This window comes from Heliangelus exortis, chromosome 7 (genome assembly GCF_036169615.1).
Source record: "Heliangelus exortis chromosome 7, bHelExo1.hap1, whole genome shotgun sequence".
Taxonomy (NCBI): Eukaryota; Metazoa; Chordata; class Aves; order Apodiformes; family Trochilidae; genus Heliangelus; species Heliangelus exortis.
The window spans coordinates 19,240,314-19,261,126 of NC_092428.1; the positions used below are offsets into that span (position 1 = coordinate 19,240,314).

Sequence of the window (20,813 nt, forward strand, 5' to 3'; positions counted from 1 at the left end):
AGTGTCCTTCCAGGCTGGTCACACAGCGGCGAACGCTGCGGGGCCTCTTTCCTCCTCCGAATACTCTTAAAGTCCCAGAGCCTCATCTCACATCCCCATTGCCACCACACTTCTGAACAACCTCTTTGCTATTTGCATCAGCCAGCGGACTCACTAATTGCTAGGGCACACTGTGAGACTTGCCCGGCAGCCTCTCGGCCCCTGTGGCCTTGCGATCCCGGCGTGACGCGGTGCCACAGCAGCCTCCCCGCCAGCCGGGCACGGCTGCGGCGCCATATCCCTAGCGGAACGGGGCGCAGGCCTGTGCCGCCTCACCTGCGAGGCGGGGGCTGCGCCGGGCAGCCCCGGACCCGGGTGGGTGCTGGCAGAGGGTGACGAGGCCCCTCCTGCTCTCCTTCACCCCCCAAGCCCCCCCCCAGCTCCCGCTTGGAGCCTTCGGGTGCTAACGGGAAGCGCTGACGTCAGCAGAGCGGAGCGGCGGAGGGGAGGGGGGGGGGGGCGGTGCCCGGGGCATGCGCGGCGGGGCTGCGCGCGTCGGCCCTCCCAGCGCGAGAGGGCGGGGCGGGGCGGTGTCCGGTACCTGAGGGCGAGGAGCGGTGCGGCCCGACCTGAGGAGGGGACTGCGCCGGCCTGCGCCCGCCCGGCGGTGAGTTCGGGGGAGGACACCACCGGCCCTTCGCTCTTGCCCCCTTCTCCTGCCCTTTTCCCGTAGCTCCTCCCCTTGTGGTGGGCCCCGCTGCCGGGGGTCTCCTGCCTGGCGGAGACGGGTGAGGGGGGGGGGGCGGCCGCTGCCCTCTCCCTGCGCCGCCGCCCTCCCGCCGGGGTCATGGATGTGGCCGGGGGTGCGGCGGCATCACGAGCGGTGCAAGCCGCGGGATGTGCGGCGCTGCCCGCCGGAGGCTGGGTCAGGGCGGTGGAGGGTGGGGCAGCTTCCTACACGTCCCTGCCGAGCGCAGCCTTCACCTTCGAGGCGGCCTGAAAGTCAGGGGAGGCTCCTTCAGTGCCGCTGGCCGCAGGCCCTGCCGCAGGTGTGGCCTCCTCGGGCTGCCGGGCCGCTGGCAGCGGTGCTGGCTTGGCCAGCCCTGGCCGGGGCTTGGGCTCGGCTGGGTAAGCTGCGCTGCTGCAGGGGGGAAGAAGCAGGGCGGCGTGGCAGGCCTTGGCTGCTGCTCCCTGGGTCCCTGCTCTACAGGGGTTTCGGCGTCTGTTAATTCGCTGTTTGTTCAGACGTACACGCAGGTATGGTAGGAAATGGTTGCTGAAGGCCCTGGACGCAAAGATATCTTTCTAGCTCCAGAAAGGGGAAGAAGCAAAAGTACCCAGTATGTGATTGTTCAAAGAGAACAGTTTAGAAGCAAATAATCTTGTGTAATATCTATTTTATCTCACACCAACAAGGGAATCTTATGTATGTTGTGATGATTTCGCTTTAATTACGCTAAGATTTTGCTTTCATCATCCAGAGCCTGCTGTAACGTCGTGTTCTGTCAAATGTACTTTGGCACACAATGGAACATACGACTTCAGCCTTTAACTTTGAGTTGAAGCAAGTTGAGCTGTTTATCTTCATTTAAAGGAAAAGTGAATGGGAACTTTATACTGTAGCAGAGCATTAGTGTCCAGGCCAGACAACAAATTAAGGTAAGGATTGTAAACCTGGTGCTCTGTCTGGTACGTCATATAAAGGCGTTAACCAGTTTGCAGGGGAATTGCTTCAGCTTGTAGGATTGGTGCTTCGTATTTGTAGCAGGTTTGTTCCTGATGTTTGTAGGCTTTGAGCTTTGATTTCATGCAAAATAGAAATTTTTTTGTTGTCAAGGCAAAATGAAGTTGGATCTGAAGGCTTGGTTTGTTATCTTCTTCTGACTGAGAAATACTTAAAGTATACTCTGAAGCTCTAAAAATGCCTCTTTGGGAGTAGTCAAAAATAGCTCTTCATCATACTGGTGTAAATATTTACATTTTTTGGTGGTAGTGAATGAAATTTAGCGTGTTTTCTTCTGTATTTAATGATCACATAACTCTAAATTCAGTGGTCTTGTTTTGAATTTAATGCCAGTTTTGAATTTAATGCCTCTTTTCTAACAAATAGAACATTAGCAATAACCAGCTACCTAAATGTTAATCTAGAGGAATATACATCTTTCAATATAAAAATATTTTTAAAGTCAAAGGTTAATATTTGCTCATGGTTACTACTTCTTGTTATGGAAATATCAGTGTTTGGGCTGCAAGACCTGCAGAGTATTGCCTTCTAATTGTAAAGCTATTTAAGCAGTGGAAATGTTTCAGACTTAGAAGATTTTTGTATTTGATGTTTTGGACCATTGTAACACCTTGTGTTTTTGAACTGAAGGAAATGTACATATGAATAGTGGGGGTGAAAATGAGTAGTAATGATGTCAGTTAACATAACGATCTCGTTAAATATATTGTTATACTAATGAGTAATCCTGTTTAATGGAACTGTTTATGTAAAAGCTCACTGGAGTAAAACCTCTTACTTTTGGACCTGATCATCCTTTAAGAGGGATTGGTTATTTGGAATAAACCAGTTACAAAGAAGTGTTGGCACTGGCTCTCTAGATAAAAAAGCCATTGTGTTGTTAGTCTTCAGATGAACATTGCTTGCCTGAAATTGTTAGAAAGTGTGGATCTCTGAAAATGGAAGAGTGATGGAGGAAGCCAGTTGCAGCAGTGGTTGTTTTGTTCTCTGTTAGCCCCTATTTGGAAGTGTGAACAGCAGCAACATCTTCCTAATTAGAAGCTTTCAGAGAGGATTAAATTCCTTGCTGACAGGGTTACTAAGAAGATCAAAATCCTCATGGTGCTATTGAAATTTAGGTTTAAACTCTTGTGTTTCAATTGGATCAATAGAAAAAGTTTATGTAAATCTCTGGGTATCTGAACACGTGTATGTTACAACAAAATCCCAACAGCAGGATTTCTTTGAATAATTCAACAATTTGAAGTAATTAGTCCAAAGATGAAGAGTAGCTAGTCAGTGTTGTAGATCTTTGCTTTTTGTCATACCTCTGTGATACATTCTCTGACTAGGTGCATTTTAGAAGGCATTTTGAGAATATTTTTCCCACCTTGATCAAAAGTAACTTGATTTGCAGAGAGCTGGACTTTGTTTGCTATTCCCTGTAATCTAAAGGGAGGATTCACCTGGAGCAAGTGAAGCAAGAAAGCCTTCTCTGGGTAGGGGTCACATGGGAAACTGGTGCCACAAGTTGACAGTAAAATGTCTTTTTCACTACAGATTGTTAAGATTTTCATAAGCACTTAGTCTGTGATGAGATGAGGTTGTCTTCTGCAGAGTGCATTTTAATAGCTTTGATTGAAGCAGTATGGTTAATATTGGCAAGGTTCTCACTTTGAGGAGTTTTTGTTTCTTAGCCAGAGGAAAATAGCTGGGAAGGTTTTACTTTTATGTGGTGGTTGAACAAGTTATAGATCTTGAATAGCCCTTAAATTGAAAACAATTTCTGAATCTATATCCTGAAGCAAAAGAACTCCTAGGCTTTTATCCTAATTGGCCCAGATGGCTTGTGACACACACAGCACAAGGTAAGTGGTGTGTCATGGGAGATGTGAATATCCTGGGTTCTCTTGAGTCAGTAATACCTTATGTGCTTTGAGCTGGAGATGCAACACTGTCCTCTAAACAGATAGAGGTTCTTACTACAATGTAAGTTTATATGACCCTTGAGCTAGTATTCTTTTTGTGAATCATAGGAAAGATAGGTCTTATGTAAATGGATTTTTTTCTGCAATTATATTGTGAAATTACTAAATAGGCTCGTTGATTCGCATTTTTTATGATTTTGGGGACACACTGACTTGTAATGAAGCATCTTGTCAGTAAGGCAAACTTGCATAGGTGGATACATAGCAAGGCCAAAGCTACTGCTGTTAGCAAGAGACTTTGGAAAAGGAGCAGAATCATTCATCCTGCATAGCCTTGTCCATCAGTAAACAGAGCTAAACCCCCCCCCCCAAAATCCTAGTCCCTCTATGTGTAAACCTTTCAGTCATAAAGGATCTCTGAAATGGTAATTTATAAGAATACCACTTTACCAAATGCAACTTGAGATCTTGATTAAACATAACAAGTTATACATATCAGCTTCTGTTGAATTCAAGTAACATTTGAACTTAGGCTGTGGAGTTGTGTAAGCTAATGTGGGAAACTGTGGCTGAACTGTCACTGGCAACTAAAGTTAAACCTGCCAGTTTCTTTGAGAATCCTTGAATCCCTTTTTCATGAGGTTATATCAACTTTCTGTGTCTTCTACATTGTAAAAAATTGATTTTCTGATACAACTGTTCATGTTTGTGTATCAGAAAATTAGAATGAAAATATAAAGCACATTTCAGAATATTTAGAGAAGGCTGCCAGTCATGTGGTTATCATGTTGATATTTTTATGCTTTGGCAAACTTGCAAAGTTGTTTGGTACTAGAATATTTTTAGTTTGGTTTTGAGGTTGATGTGATGGCTATAGATCAGTTTCCACAGATAGAAGTTGTAAGTGTCCAGCACTGTGGAAATGAAACTCAGTCCTGAGAAGGTGGCATTTTGAAGATGTGGTTCAAAAATAAGTTTCAGTAGTTTTGGTTAAGCGTGGTTATCGAGCAGTGGTCAGACCTCACTGCAAAGAAGACAAGTAATCTAGAATCTTCTTGAAAGCACATAGATACAAAACAAATTGATAGCTATAACTTGCTTGGTAGCAAGAACAGCAAAAATCAGTGTGTCCAGTTCTTGCCGTGTAGGGAGTTTACATGTAGTTTACCTCAGGAATCTCTGCAAGGCAAAGAAATAATCTTTAGAAGAATTAAACTTATGGCAGTCATGGATAAAAAGAGTTTGGGAGCTCAAGGGCAGGTTCACAAGGTAGTGCAAGAGAAATCTGTGGAGGGTTCCTAAAAATAGTTGGTGGTTGAGGAAGTCACATTCAGTGCTTGCCAGTTCATCTTACCAGTGTGGTTTTTGTTTTTTAAGATTGACTGCTGGAACTGTATGGCTGAGCTGAAGAATTGAATCTCAACAGTTGAATCATCGTGATCCCAACCCACAGAAATAATGATTTGTTTAATATTTCAAGCTTGTCTATGGCTTGCTTCATGAGAGAAGTTATAAAGATTTTCCTTGTCAGTCCTTTTTTTTGTTGTGGGTGGGTTTTCTGTGGTGTTTGTTTTTGTGTTTTTTTTTTTTTTTTTTAATCTAGCAGTGACTCACTTAACTATGATTTTTGTTTTGTGTTGGTTTTTTTGTTTTGTTTAAATCTGTAGCAATGGTTTGGCATGTTCTTATTTCAAGGTCGTGATCTTATTATAAAATCTCTAAACTATGCTAAAATAGCATTGGCAATATGTAGAAAAGAAATTCTCAGAACTGTTTTCTTCTGTCTTCCTAATGCTTCATCTTGTCTACTCACTTATCACTTCTGAACCTCTTTAGGCTTTTTGGAGATATCTCCATACCAGTGGGTCTATGAATTACATGCAGTCTCTTTCCACTGTTTCTGCTTGTCATTCAGCTTAACCTATTATGAGAATTCTTATTCAGGCATCAGTAGAAAGAATGAACATGTGTGACTGGAGGGGAAGAAAACTAATCTTCTGATAGGTAGTATTGTTTCTGTCATTATCTTTATATAGTTGATACAAAACCAAATTGAACAATATCTGTTTGTATCAGCATAAGAGGATTTTGGCTCAAGACACTGCAGTGTTCCTGTATGGAGAGCATCCATCGCATGAATAAACACACTAGAGAAGTACTGTGGACAAGCTGGCAACCTAAAAAGAGATAGTTCCATTTATAATCAGTTATATTCAAAGTTTCACTTGGCTTCCAGCCTCCTTGTACTTAACAGCAAGAAAATCCTGTTGCAGGTAATATGCGTTATGAAGGTAGCAGAACACTGTAACTGGAAGCTGACTGTTAGTGAAGCACTGGTGAAGTATCTCCTGGTGGAGTTAAGAGGAGTGCTGTGTTTGAAACATGAGGTGACTCAATAGTTCTGAGAACAAAGGGCTGCTCCTCTATTTTTAAGTGAAATATGTGTGAAACAATAGCAGGTAATTCCTGCTTGTTTGTAGAATGACATTGCTTTTATGTCTGAACTAGGAGACAGATTAATCTGTTTTGTAAGAATAAATTCAGAAAAATTGAAATTACCAACATGAAAGCTCTTTCTCAAAGGATAATGCCATTGCCAAAGGCAGTGGTTTCTTTCTGCTATCAGTTGCTTTGCTGACATAACCAAAGTTTTTGAAAGGAGAAATTGAGATTTGCTGTTTTGACTCCTGGAAAGCTTGGATTCTAGACTGTGATTGATAAATGGGTTTATTCAGTCAATCATAACTACAGCCTAAATTATATTTTGCCTTTATGATGTAAACAGCAATGTCACCTTTTATATCTTTTATAAAAGTCAGCTATCTACATCAAATGGGAAAGATCAGAGCTTTTTTAATATATATGTACATGTGCATACACATATATGCAATTACAGATAATTCTAGGACAGAAATCTTGCCAACTATAAGCAATTGTTGAGACAGCAAAAGAGAGAAACCTACATACAGATGTGCTGTATTGTCATAGGACTTTGTGTGTGTGAAATAATCCTTGAGTAAATAAAGAAGTTTAGTTCTTCTCTGTAGCCATACAACTTTGTCTTCAGGTTGCAGAGCATTTGATCTGTAAGGCAGACAGATAGTGTATGTCTCTTCCTAGTCTGGTTTTCTGTGCATTATATCTCAAATTTGGGAGCAATTGAAGCTGAATAATGAAGGAAATAAAGACTCTTAGGTTGTCTTCACCACCAAAGATTTTGAGAAGCATGCAAGTTTATGAGCTGTTAAACTACCCTGGTCCCTGCTGAAGGAGCTTGGTCTACATGGCTGCTCTCACTATGGTTAAATCTGTAGAATTTGTTCTGTTCAGGGAAGGCTTACTCCTCAGATAACATAAAAAATTAAGTGATCTATGTAATTTCATTCCTTCCAGCAAGAGTCTTTCTGCACAGGAGCTGGGTATATCAGTTATGATTATGTCAGTTTTTTCTGCTTCTGACTTATTAGTGTATGCCATCTGCCTCTTGAATTGCTCTGAAAACTGTTCTTGGGGTCAGTAGTGTTTTTATCATCTGTGCCTTGTGTTCTCTGGATTTCCAGCAAAAGCCATACTGTTTTCTGGATCTTGTGTTTTGAAGAGTTAATTGTACAGGAAGTGTGTAATGTTTATATTGGTAGGTGCAGAGTTGATATCACAAGTTCAGCTTTAACAAGGTACAACTGCTGTATTGGATGAATGTATCCTAGAGTACACAAGAGCAAACTTAAAGGAAATCCAGTGTCTGTCAGTGTCTTCTTTTTTTGCAAGCCCTAATATTCTCTTTTATTGTGAGTAATCTCTCTCTACCCCCAAGTATCGTCTTCCATCTTCTATTATGTTTTTTTTTTTTGTGTCTTGAAACTGTTCCCTTTCTCACTAAGCATCTGGACTTTGACTGCTCTCTGCCTTGTTAGTCTTGTTGTAAGAATGCCAAAAATTGGGGCAAATTTAACTATTTGAGAAACCTTAGCAAAGGTCTTACTCAATTAAAATTTGCATGACATTTTTTTTCAATAAAATCTTAAGGGTTTTATGATGACTCAAATCCTGTTTTGTTTCACCCTTTTGTTTGGTGTATAAAATGCATGATTTCTGTGCTACTAATATGTAAAGCACAGGTGGGCAAACTATTATATATATGTTTCTGGGCAGATAGCACTTAGCCCTTTTTTCTTCCTTGAGGAGCCTGATTTTCAATATAAATAGCATTAATGGCAGAGTGAATTGGGAGTGTGTCCTTTAAGGGATGTGAATGAAGCTTTTGGTTTGGAAGGTATTCTGATAGCTTTTTTTTACAAAATAGAGCTGCATTTCCTTATTTCTTTTTCTCCAGTTAGGTGCTTGTATCCTCTGCCCTTACATAGCATTAAGAAACTGTATTCTTATGAGTAACTACAATGGTTTTAAAGATTGTATTCTTATGAGTAACTACAATGGTTTTAAAGATTGCAAGGAATGTTTTAAGTTTTTGCTGTATTAGCTAAAGATACTTCTCAGTTTTAGAAATACAGAAGCCCAATCTTGTCAGGATGTTTTTCTTGTTTCTTCTTTTCTTTATCTCTATTCATTACCATGCTCTGTTTATATTCCTTGACTTAGGGCACTAAGACAGACAGTAAATAAAATTCAGCACAAGAGCAGCTTGTGTATATATGTTTTGTTTGGTGTTTGATAAACCAACCTTTGCAAGTGGGTAAAATCTCAGCATAACTAAGTGTGAAGAAGGAAGAATAGAAAAGGACATAGCTCTAAATTCTGAGATTGGAGAACAGAATCTCTCAGCTTTGAATACAAAATAACAAAATCCTTTCAGAGAAACAGAACAATTACATTTTAAATGTCTTGGTATTTCTTACCAGACATTGACTATGGTAACTTCAAGTGGCAGACTGTCAGGATGCCAGTATTAATCACTGTGCAGTTTGGACATAAAGGGTGAGATATAAAAATCAATGGATGCCTTTGGGAATTGAATCAAGAACTAGGGGTGTTTTGGTGATACTGAAGACAGGAGAAGGAAGAAAGGAAGCAAATACTTAGAAGTTCAACCTAGAAGCCATCAGAATTTGTAGTTATCTTCTGATTCAATATAATTCCTACAACATGTGCAATTCCCTTGGCTTTCATCATTTCAATTCCTCAGGGCTTGTCCTGCTCAAAGCAGGTGTATGTTTGCCAGCTAGATTTCCTCCCAGATTCTTTCAATGTGTTAAGCTCCCATGATCCTTGTAAAGCTGAAAAGTGACGTGCAGCTATGTTCTCCATCCTGCAGTGTTCCTAAGAACTTGATAATGAAGCCTCCAACTCTGTCTGTTGCAGAATCGACCCTGTTTTTTTGCTTATGTCATTCAGTGTGTCCCTACACTGGTGGATGTAACTGGCATTTCTGTATAATTTCCTAGTGCAGTTTGAATTACTTTGTTAAGAAAAAAAGATTTGAAGTTACTCTTAAGTTTCACCATTTATCAGTAGTGAAAAGGTCTGCATCCTGTGTGTCCTGAAAAGAACAATAAAAAATAGGATCTGTGGCATCAAAACCCAAAGGTGTTGAGAGGTCATTTTTATAAGCCATGAACAGTGGACAGAGTTGAAATACATGTGAATTTAAATTAACAAAAACCGTGTTGTTAATTTAAATTCAACAGATGATAATAAGAAGTAAACTACAATCTTCTTCAAATTGGTGAGTGTATTTTTTCTTTGTGTGGTAGTTACCATGAAAATCAGTGGGATCCTAGGAGCTGCTGTCTGAAAGCATGTCCATAGCACCTTGAAGAACTGGTCTTGTGTCTGATTTCAGCAGGGCTCTCCTCCTAAGAGCGTGGTGTAGAAAACAGGGTATAATTGTTACTTAGGTGCTATATTGTGCCTGCCTTGAGTGGTCTGTTCATCGCCTGACCTTTGCTCTTCAGTTCCCAAGGGTGTACTTCTCTCCTTTTCTTCACTGCTTGGCAGTTAACAGTTCTTTTCTCTGCCCTAATACAATGCTGTTGCCAAGTAAGCTTTCCAAAGAGGAGATAATTTAGGCTATCCTAGGAAGGATGTTCTCACTTTCCTGTCCATTCTGAAGAAATGCGATTTTGTTCTCTAGGAGTAAGAGTGAAGGTCACTGAAAATTGTAGCACTGTAGAGTTGGCAAGATAAATACATGTGATATTAGTGAACTGCTGCTTCCTATCACCTGTCACTGAGACAAACAAGCAGAATTAGCCAGTGTCTTAATTCTTAGGCCTTCTGCAGAAGGCAGATAGGAGGAGTTTAAGGTCTAGGTTGGCAAACGTGGTCATTGTCATTTGCTTCAGTAACATCCAGCACAGGATGACAGAAATATGAATAATTCATTTACTCAGAGAGCTAAATATCAGTCTGCTCACACCAAATAAAAAGTGATTAATAACTAGTGGACATATATGGACGTAATCTTTCTATTTAGAGAAGGAATCTTGTGTACCACTGTAGCTGCTAACTTCTTGCAGACCTACAGGAAAGTACCATTTTTGTTATCCAGATGTAGCTCTGAAAATCTTGGTTTTCCAGCACAATCCTGTTACACAGACATGTTTACATCTGCCTCAAAAAAACCCGAAACTTCTTTATACTGGGAAGTATGTTGCTGTAAGAAAAAAAAAAAATCTGAAGATAGCTACGCAGTATTTCTGTTTCTTATCTAGGTGGTCTTAAAATTGAGAAGAATGAAACATAAATCTGAAACTGTTGGCATAGCAGTTCTGTAGAATTGCTTTTGTTTGTCAGCAGGCTGACACATTTCATCCAGCAGCTGTTTATTCCACATTGCTATAACAATAGGAGGGGAATTTGGTCCCACTCATAGCAGTTTGCTTCAATCTGGAAAATGCTGTTAGGTCTTTGACAGCTCAGGTGATTGGGATTTCAATAACATAATTCTGCGTCATGTAGGGTGGAGTTTCAGCTGCAAGACCAAGCTTTGCTGAGAGGCTAATACATAGGTGACTGTCTTCCTGGTGTTACTGAAACCGTCTGTGAATTAAGTACTTTTAAAGTGTTTCCTTTGTGAGTTAAAAATAACATTTAAGGATCTTGTCAAAGTCTTAAGTAATCCTATACAGAAAACACAAAGGAGAATGAGAATGTATATCCTTTTTGCTTATCACCAGGATCTTGAATATCCTTGAATGTAAGGATGTAACAGCTTTTCAGTTAATTTGGATTATACTTTAGGGGGGGGTTGTAAATTTTAATTCCTTTTCCCTGGATCATTGTGTAAGACTAGGCTCTTTATAATTAGTTTAATTCCTGATTAGGCTTGTGTGCACTAGATAATGTGTTTCCCAAGGCAAAATATGTAAGGCTAATTTGCCAAAATGTCTGTTTTTAAAAATCCATAGATTGCAGAGGTCTAAAAATACTTTCGATTTCTTTTATTTCTTTAGTGGAATACAACTGAAATTGTTTGAGCTTCCTGGGATGCAGAAAGCACTGTAGGACTTGTAGGTACTATGCTTCTTGAAGTGAATTTCATTTTTAGATTAATGTAATTTCTAGTAGTAAATATATGTCAAGATTGAGGATGTGTAAGAGAACTTAATGAAAAAAAAAATTATTGAGAAAAGTGATATCTGCCAAACACACTGTTAAGTTGTTGTCCTTGGCTTTTTTGTCAGCATTGTATTTCCACCAAATAAATGCAACCTAAAATTGCAGCAGTAATGCAATAGTTCGTTAGGCAGTCTTTTTAATTTATTAATCTGAAGTGTTGGAAGCAATCAGTGTACAGTTTCCTTTAAGATAATATTTTGTCTTTCCCTAATTAAGGATAAATGAGCAAGCACTCTTCCTAGAGAACTGAAAGGTCTTTTTAATTTGCAGCACTTGGAGGATTAAAGTAATTTCATTAAATAGCCTCATTTAAATTTTGCAGTCACCTAGGAGATGATAGACAGATGTGAAAAGGGAGTTTTCTATGAAGCATGAAAGTTAAATTAGCAGCTTTCTAATTTAACTTTTTAATTTGGAAGATTTCTTTACGAGACTTGAGCCTTTTTGTTGGGATATCTTTAGATGTATCTGCAATATGATGCTTACGGTCAATGAATGCCTCAATGTTAAAGGCTTTTTTTTTTTATGGAGGGTTTTTTAAAAAAAATTCTGCCTTTATGTATTTGACGTAAGTATCTTTGAGGTTGACACTTGATATTAAAGCAATTTTTTCACTTGCAAGATATACAGGTACACTGTAGGCAAATTTCTTATTTATGGGTTTAGATACACAAGTGAGACACTGTCAATGTTTTTCTTAGGAGCTGATGTTGGTCACAGTGTTTCTGAGGTGTCTAACATTAGACATCCAAGTCCTATGTACAGATGGGTGTTATGTATAACAAGTTAAATGTTTTGCTGTTGTCAAGGGGAAATAAGCTCCTTTGTATGCATAGGTGAGGGTTATGTCTCTGGTGTACAAGAGTTCCCTTGGTACTTGAAAACTATGAATTTGTATGCTTCTAACTAGAAGTGTGTGCTGACAGTTGTGGCATGAAGACTCTGACACTTTCACTGTGTTAGGAGCCCCTAAAAACCCAAGTCTTGGATTTGATTCTCTTTGTATCTTTGTCAGGTAGTTATACTTCCAGAAATACAGCTCTGGGTCATACTGTTCACTTAGAAATTCCTAAGGGTACTTTGGTGTGCATGAATTTTGTGCCACTTTGATTTTATCTTTAGTGTTTCTTAGGTCTTGCAGCTTGGGAAGTGACTCACTTTAAAGTAGTGCTTGCTGGGTTACAGAAGATTATTTCTGGTACTTGGAGTAACTATAAGATTACTTTCTGCTTATTTTTTTTCAGTCCTGCCAGCTGTGTGTATGTCTGGAAAGAGAAACATGGCTAACAGTTTCAGGGAGTAACATAAGAATTACTGAAACTTTTTGTCTTGACACCATTGCAAGACCAGCAGGTAGAACTTAGGAAAACAGGCTAGCAAAAGAAAGGTATCCTTTACACTTCTACAGCTGTCTTGAAGAAACAGAATTCTGGTCTTGCAAACAGAATTTAACCCTAGAGTGAAACCTTGCCTTCAGCTGCAACATTGAAACTCTGAGACTTCTCAAGGCCTTATTGTCTCAGCTGCAAGACTTGGGCACTTGGCCAAGTAGTTTGTAGTAGTATGCACTTAGTAGCACTTGGGCAAGTTGTTCATATTGTATAGCCAGAAAAACCAGCACACTAAATGTTGTACAAAAGGGTGATATAGTAGGATGGATGTGTGGCTGAGTGTGGAAGAAACAAAAAGTGGTAGGGACATCTTGGGGACATGGTTTAGTGGTGGACTTTGTTGGGTTAACAGTTGGACTTAATGATCATAAAGGTCTTTTCCCACCAAAACAATTCCCTGATTTTATGATATCAAAGAAAGGAGATGGGAATTCTCAAGGCAATTTCTTTGGAAGCAAAGATATAAAATAGGCCAGAATGACTTATCTAGAAGATGAGCTAAATCTAATCTTTAATAGAGTATAGTGGAGTCCCCAGTATTGCAAGTCACAATATCACAGTCATGGTTGGAAAGGACCTGTGAGATCACAGAGTCCAACCAGATCAGGTGGATGGTACTGAAATGCAAGATAGAAGGGAATAAACTTGTAGCTAAGTTTATGTGGGTGTGTATCACAGCAGAGAAGTATAACTTTGGAATTCACCTACTAACACTGACCTTATGCGACTGTTGCCCTTATACATGAATGAGAAGATGGCCGGGACACTACAATTTCCATATAAAAAGGAAAAAATTACTAGTAATTTTCATCTTGAGTTGGAGGTATCAAAAATCTGGGAAAAAAAAATGCTGTGTTGAAGGTGGATGATTAGTAATTATTTTGAATCTCATAAGAGACATAGGGGAATCTGAAAAAAAACTAGAAAAAGTTGGCTTCTAATCAAATTTTACATTATATTTTTTGCAGTTACACACTGCTGACCACAAATCTGTGGTGTGTTAAATTTGCGGGATTTTTTAGAATATAAAGTCTTAAGTATGTCAGTTAATAAATTGTCAGTTAATAAATTGTCAGTTAATAAATTGTCAGTTAATAAATTGTCAGTTAATAAATTGTCAGTTAATAGTCAATCAACTGTAAATTAATTGTCAATCAACTGTAAAATAATCAATTGTAATACAGTTGAAAAATTCAATTTACTGTTCAAAATAGGTAAATGAAAAAAAAACCAAAACTCCTTTTTAAAGCTTATTTTATACATTGCAAAAGGAAGGGGAGAAAAAAAGGCAGTTTATCTGAAGAATAAAATCTGGTTTTCACAGTATTTGTTCAAGTTACTTTGTATTATCATGGTTCAGTTAGGCACAGGAATGTAGTAAACAGATGCAAATGTGTGTGAAAGTATGTTGATTAATGTGTGGCTGATACAGAATCTAATATATTATTTCTTTTCCTTAGATTCAATCACCCTGTAAGGACCAATGTACCCAATAGCTCATGGAAGAAAAAAATCAAAATCAAATCAGGACATCCTTGGTTTCCAGGCTACCGAAATATGGAATGAAAACTTTAGGAAATGTCTTGCAACCTGTGCCAAACGGGACAGCTGATAGTTTAGCAGGGAATAATGGTGGCCAAAATTTCAGCAAGCACAATGGCACTGTTCGCATGTCTTCCTTTTCTTTCAACTGGAAAAAATCAAATAAATACCAACTTCACGATCAAAATGGGAGAGAGACCAACTCTAAGCATAATTGTAATGAAAAATTAATCGATTCTGAACGGTGTTCTCAGTCTCAAGGAGCATTGGGCAATGATGTGCTCAGGGTGGGTTTGAACAGTACTTCAATTGCCTCAAAATCAGCAAAGCACACCAGTATGTTTGTGTCTCCTACTGAGGAATTAAACCCAAAGTCTTTGCCTGGACTCACTGGTTCAGCAAAATTCACCAAAGGTACCCTGTCAGGGAGAACCTCGTATTCTGGATTCAGTGCTTCAAAATCCCATTTAAATGGATTTTATGGAAATAGGCCGGTGGTAGGGTTGCAGAGACCTAGAGCTAATTCCAGTACCACAAGGACAAGTTCTGGAGAAAGCCTGGCACAATCTACAGACAGTAGCAAGTCTTCTTCCTGTGAAAAAATGGTAAGATCACAAAGTTTTTCACATTCCATTCAGAATTCTTTCCTTCCCACTGCATCTTTAACCAGATCACATTCTTTTAACAAAGCTGTGGATCTTACAAGGCCTTATCATAGCCAAAATCTAGCTGCCAGGACATCTCAGAGGTCAACTTTGTTGTCAAGAAATACACGTCTGTTGGATGTACCAAATGGAAATGAACCTATGAAGTATGGATTTACCAGGCCCTCCTCTGGTACTTCATCTCCTTGTTCAAAGAAGTCCCCACTGTCAAATGGATCTGGGTCAGCACCATCTTTTGGATACAGATTAAGTCGGCCTTCTCTGCTGAAGCCTACCAGGCAGCAGTTTGCTGGAAATACTGTGGATGACAACAAAAGTACAACTCCTGACACACCTATCCTGGAGAAATCTGATGTTTCAACAAATATAAATAGAGCACTTGAGAAAAATGGTATTAGAGAGAGAACAGAATCTGATGAGGCCCTGCATGAAAGTATGGGAAAACATGGGGCAAAAGTCATGTGTATGAGTGATGATGGAGATGAAATCTCTATATCTTCTTTGTCATCCTCTGAAAAAAATGACTTGAGTGAAGACTTCAGTGATGATTTCATAGATATAGAAGACCCAAACAGAACTATTCAAATACAGCCAAAGGAGAGCTGCCTGCAGGAGTCAGAGCACAGGAGCATAACATCTATCAAGCCATTCAGTTCTCTCAAGGAAAGTGGAGGATCTTGCTGTAATGCTGATGACTGGCTTGATATAAATGTGTCTGGTAAGTGCTTTATGTTCTACTTGAAATTTTAGATACTAAATCAAGATTCTGTAACTAAGTTATTTTATGTAAATTACCCATTGCTTGTGAAATGTTTCAGAGCAGAACCTGGCTGTGCTTGCCCATTTAATTTCTTACAGTGCTTTTTCTGTGTGATGGTTACCTTTCCCAGACATGACTTTGAAGAGCTCTTTCTTTGGGATAAGAGTGGATGATAGATCCTTTAACCATGTCTGTGGTAGGGTTGTGGGATTCCTCATGTTCTTGTTTGTCCCCTTTTGAGGGAATGTCTTTCCCAGTACCCCCCTTCCCACCCTTGTAGGCAGAGAAAAGCTGTAATGGCACCTAAGTAGTGGGAATAAGCATAAAGTATCTAATGAAATCAGTCTTTCTTTTTTCAGTGGTGTGCTATATTCTTTAAAAATTAGTGGAAGAGATTTAAGTTTTTCAAAGCCATATTTTAGAGTCTTTGGGCTTTTCAAAGTACACACATGTTTTGAGAGAAATTATAATTGGATCCAAAGGATCTAATTTTGGACCCATCTTATGTTTAAAAAGTTACAGAATTCTAGAAAGTAGCTTTCATAATGTGGAATTAATGCAGTGTAATAGGCTAGCAAAGATGTAGGTTGGAAGACTACGTAGTTATGGCTAACAAACCAGTTCAAGCTTTTTTCCTCTCTAGGATGAGCAAACAATACTGTAGAATGCTTTGAGATTTCTGTTACAGTACAGTTTGAGAAAAGTTAAAGCACAAATAATACATATACTAATTTTTATTTCTGGCAAATTGGATTGTTTATGGAACCATGACTTTTCCTGTTTTCTTTAAGCAGTGGATGACAACAGTGAAAGCACAAAGCATACTGCTGAGAGTGTGATTTCTCCAGAGATGAATTACAGAACTGGTTCCTCTTTTGAGCTTTCTCCATCTGACAGCTCTGATGGCACATACATGTGGGATGAAGAAGGATTGGAACCTATTGGAAGTGTCCATCCTTGTGGAAGTTATGAATCTTCAGAAATGAACAGCATAGTATGTATTTATATGCATAACTTGCATGGTTATAGTGCTTTGAGTTTATTAACTATATTTTTAAAACAGAATTTATGTTGTACTTGGTAATTGTTTCCTCTTTCCTCTGTAGTTGATAGCTTTTTGGAACAGATAACTTTAGTAAAGCTGTTTATATACATTTATTTCCTTATTGTCAAGTTAGAACACAATGGGTCCTTACTTAAACAAGCCCATAGTAGCGCTCACAAATAACAAAATAATTAATTTCTACAAATTATAGGTTAAGTATTGCCTACCAATCTCTAAACCTAGAAGTGAAAAGGCAAGAAATAAGTTGCCTATATGACTTCATCCACTATCTTTTTTTCTATACTGTATAGACATTATAACCCTTTTGAACCAAAGTTTTTTTTATGTCTGTCTGTTGAAGCACAGAATTCTTACAATAGATGCTTGACTTTAGCTCACTATAGCAGGACTCTTTGCATGTCTCAAGCACAAGAGGCATGACAACCTTTTTTTTCAATACATTTGTACAAACAAATTCCTGATACATTTTCATCTGCTTATGGTATTGTTTGATTTCTGACTTAAATTATGATCCTGGGATTGTAGTTCATACAGAGTTCAGAAATCGTTATTGAGTTTTTGTGGTAACTATGCAGCTTGAAAAAGCAGCTTGCATTTTTACAATGCAGAAATGTATTTTCAGTCAGCTTGGTTTTTGAGGAGAAGTTGTAGCTTTGAAGTCTTCGTTGTATTGCCTTCTAGTGGTGCTGTTGTATTGCATTCTAGTGGTGGTGTTTGTTGTATGTTGTTTTTCCTGTGCTTGTTGGTTTTTGTAGAAAGCATGATACGTTTGATTCCTAAAGATAAAGCATGCACAATTTTCATTCTGAAGATGTAGAAGAATTTCTGTTAGTTTTTAATTTCTAGAGATTTATATTCTTGGTTAGGTTAATGTAAGATTTAGATCCATATTCTTTCTTTACTGCAGGCAGTGAGTATGAAGTCAGGTTAAAAAAATCAGACCTGAAAGCACTGAGAATAATTATTGTGATTAGTCAGCACATTGAATGTTTTGATTCCTGGGAGATAGGTGATCGAATTATGCATTTTCCATCCTCTAGTGTAGAGAAAGTAAAAACAATTAATATCTGTGTGTCAAAATCCAATTGATAAAGTATCAGATTTGAGAATTTTGAGTGCTTGAGCTAATGCACACCTGACTGCCCCTTGGAACTAATACATCTTAAAATGGTTGGACACCATCCTTGATGAACATGTGCAGAATTAAGCTTTTAGTGGGAAACTGTGCAACTGCTGTGCATAACTCAGTCTTTATGATTAGTTGTCTTACAAGTTTCTACACTTAGTTCTGTAGTTTGAGTATGTTCTGTTAGCAAGGTTCCTCAGACGTTGTTGTGGTAGAGTTTGCTTGCTGGCAGTTTGCTGTTCCTGGCAGAGAAAGGACGTGACATGAAATTAGAGACTGATTTCAGAGGTACTGCCTTCTAAGTGGACGTAGCCACTGCCTGCCCTCCCACCACCACTCTGGTCTTCAGCATCAGAGCTGATCTATTACAGCAATGGCAGATAGAAAGAAACCGAATTACTTAATAAGATGGCATCTTCCTGTCTTATGTACCTGACCCTGCTGTGAAATATTAAGAGGCTTTATGAGTGTATTACAGTGCACAAACCTCTTCTGATATTGCTTTGAGAGGCATGATATTTTGTGAACAAGCTTTTAGGGCAAATTACCTTTTTTCCTTTGGGATGGGAAGGCATATATGCTTTTGAGAGCTTCTTGATTCAGAAATGACACAGTAAATCTTCTCATGCTGTCTTGGCTAGTAAAATAAAGGAAGGTAGCTTCACTTGTACTCCTGGGTTACATTTGTGGTATCTGTTAATGACAGTTTTGAATTTGGAGAGAGCAGCAGCTGATTTTTGTTGTGTGAAATACAAGAATAAATACTGTTAGACATTAGTGTTTCTTATGTTGTAAGTGATGTTTCCTATATGGGTTGGAAACTGCATATCCACTGCTACATTTTTTTTTTCAAGTTTTTTTCTGTTTTCTACCAAGTAGTATCGTTTTCCAGTAACAAAAGGACTTAAGAGTAACTCTAACAGAATAACTGTACTTTATCTAACTGTATTACTGAGTTTTTAAGTCACACACTGTTTTTCTGACTCCTAGGAAATCTTCAGGCCATAGAGAGCAGGGTAAACATGTACCCAGGGAAAACAATTGTCTTAAAAGTTTTAATGTTTTCCAAAGCTATCAGTATAAACAAGAAAAACATTATATAAAAGCTTGTAAATCAATTAGAGACATAAATCTAACCCATCTAACTGGTTTTCCAAACATTTTACAGATGCCTTGATTAAAAGCACTTAGACTGGCACATAGTTTCCTTTTTACCTAAAATTGTGTCCTAAGAAGTTACAGAACATTCATGTTGAATCTTTTTCCAAACTGTTTTCACTTGTGAAATGTAAGAAATTTAGGGAAGGGGCAGTGTCTTGTACATGTTGGGGTCATTGTTTTGTAGTACACACCTTTGGTCCCTCTGCATGAAATGTGTACACCCAATTTCAGTCTTGTTGACCCTATGGATTTTATTTATGGGATGCACTTTAGGCCCTCTTCAGTAACACTTAACCTAGCCTTCAGGCCATATTGCATATCAACTGCATCTACATCTTATAACTCTTACTGTCATCTTCCTTGAAACTGGAAATCTGGCATTTTCCCATGAATGGGGTGGTTATGAGTAAAAGTATCTCAGTGTGTTTATGTGCTTGGTACAGTGTTGAAATTTATCAGTGATAATGTAGTGAGAATATGCTGTGACACTGCAAGTTTGTGATAGGAGGCTACCTGCAGTTCACCTAGAGACTGGTCAAAAGTAGAATGAATTGAAAATAGCTGGGAGGTCTTGGAGGACTGCTTTGTTATTAATTAGAAACTGTATATGAATAGAACACATTAATGCTGTGTAACCAGTTGTATTCAGATTTCACCAAAAATCTAGTTAGAGTATAATTATAAATTACTGTATAGAGGAAACTTAACTCATCTCCTTATAGCAGCCCTGCCCATGGTGTTCCTCTGAATTTTGAGGTTATGGTTTTGTGTTGTTCTCAGCTGGTGGTTATAGGAATTATGAGGTGGCTGATAGAGGTTTTCTATTATAATTGGATTTTGAAATTAAAATAATTGAGCAATTAATTAAAATTAAAAATAAGAGCTCAGTTTCAGTATTTCATATGTTAATTGGTTTTTCAGATGTACCTGTGCAAGTTACAAAACCAAACTGAAATGCAGTTGGGGAGGTGGAGGAGGTTGTCTTTGATTTGTCTTTACAGGTGCCTAAAAATGAGCAGGTGTGTCATCCAAGATGGTTGGTAACCTTGATGTTATGAGGAAATAAACTGCTTAAGTTGTAGTTTCTCCTGATTCTCAAGGTCTTTCCCTCCCTGTTTCCCTGTAAGCTGAACCTCACACTATTAATGAAAGTGTAAGGCAGTGCAGCAAGAATCATTCACAATTATTTTTGCCAGGTAAGAATATCCATAGCAATTACATATTGCCTTATAGTGTAAAGTGCTCCATTATTTGTAGCTAAACTTAGAAGTCATTCTGAACTTCTTTTATCAGTAGACTTTTCTGAAAACAGAAAGCAATGAGTAGGAAGGACAGCCTGTCCTCAGCCTCTGCTGCTTTAATGTCACTATTCATGTATACTGCTGATGACTTTTTATTATTGTGCTCTATAGTAAAAAAGAAACTATTTAAAATCATCTGTCTGCTAAAACAAATCATTATGAAATACTCTGACATTTTGTGGGAATTCTGCAGGAAGCTGGGTAGAGTTGCTTCCCTCATGTTCAGTGTCGCTTTTGTTAGGTTCATTCCCAGAGGCTAGATGGCAGTCAAGGAAGGCTTTTTGTGGGTGTAGCATTGAACTTGTGATGCCTGTTTTGAAAGTGAATTGAGAAAGTCTTAATGGAATTGTTAATATTTCTGGTTTTCTTCTTTGTCTCCATCATACAATTGAATTTCAGATTTCTCATGTACCCTAACATTTTATTTTATTTGAAAAATAAGATAATTAAGCAGCTAGAATAGCTGCTTCTTTAGAAACTAAACCTAAGAATTAATTCCTACCTACTTGCAATAAACCTAGGAAGATCATAAAATGCTTCTATAAAATATTCTCAAGAATAATAAATCTTAATTTAAGACTGTTACAGTGAAT

General features: G+C 38.5%; 1 protein-coding gene across 13 annotated transcripts in view; it reads left to right on the forward strand.

Moving 5' to 3' along the window:
* Window positions 1–502: 502 nt before the first annotated feature.
* Window positions 503–20,813, forward strand: part of CCSER2 (coiled-coil serine rich protein 2) — a 60,649-nt gene continuing 40,338 nt past the window's right edge. For 5 of the 13 annotated variants that reach the window (XM_071749226.1, XM_071749228.1, XM_071749219.1 and 2 more), the window contains exons 1-4: window positions 503–646; window positions 1,461–1,638; window positions 14,060–15,524; window positions 16,358–16,560. In XM_071749226.1, the coding sequence (XP_071605327.1) occupies window positions 14,099–15,524; window positions 16,358–16,560 (1,629 nt within the window). In that variant the 5' untranslated portion in view covers window positions 503–646; window positions 1,461–1,638; window positions 14,060–14,098. Of the gene's footprint in view, window positions 647–931; window positions 1,237–1,460; window positions 1,639–14,059; window positions 15,525–16,357; window positions 16,561–20,813 lie in introns of those variants that run through there. The other 8 variants (XM_071749227.1, XM_071749231.1, XM_071749221.1 and 5 more) reach the window with 4 other exon arrangements.